Consider the following 408-nt stretch of genomic DNA (forward strand, 5'->3'; position numbering starts at 1 on the left):
AAGCCAGCTTTCGATTTGCAGCACTTGCCACATTCCTCACACGTGAACCCAACGAGTCTCTCCTGTGTACTGGTTGGAACTGGTGCGGAGGCGCCAGATGATTCGTAGTATACATTGTCGAAAGTAACCAGCACATTGAAACCAAACGGGGTGGTTGGCCCTGTCTGGAGTTGCTGAACTCTTAGCTCACCCAGACGTCCAGGCTACCCGGTCGGCACCACGAGGAGGTGGTTCAGCTCGCCAACAGATTGTCACCGTACTCACTCTCCAGTAACTTCGTTCGGCTTGAAGGTGGTTTCCTCTGAGCATAATAAAAAAGTCACAACAGATACATCATGAGTTGCTATGTTTGTAGGACAAATCTCCAGTTCGAATATAGTAAGGAGTATATATTACCACTGTGATTTT

At 48.0% G+C, this 408-nt stretch overlaps 1 protein-coding gene across 1 annotated transcript in view; it reads left to right on the forward strand.

Annotated features, from left to right (window-relative positions):
- T265_08603 (hypothetical protein) overlaps nucleotides 1-108 on the forward strand; it is a gene marked incomplete at both ends in the record, with an annotated part of 2,677 nt that extends 2,569 nt beyond the window's left edge. Inside the window, one exon of the mRNA XM_009174458.1 lies at nucleotides 22-108. Coding sequence (XP_009172722.1) covers nucleotides 22-108 — 87 coding nt within the window. The remainder of the gene's footprint in view (nucleotides 1-21) is intronic.
- Between the last annotated feature and the right edge of the window lie 300 nt (nucleotides 109-408).

This window comes from Opisthorchis viverrini (genome assembly GCF_000715545.1).
Source record: "Opisthorchis viverrini unplaced genomic scaffold opera_v5_227, whole genome shotgun sequence".
Lineage (NCBI taxonomy): Eukaryota > Metazoa > Platyhelminthes > Trematoda > Opisthorchiida > Opisthorchiidae > Opisthorchis > Opisthorchis viverrini.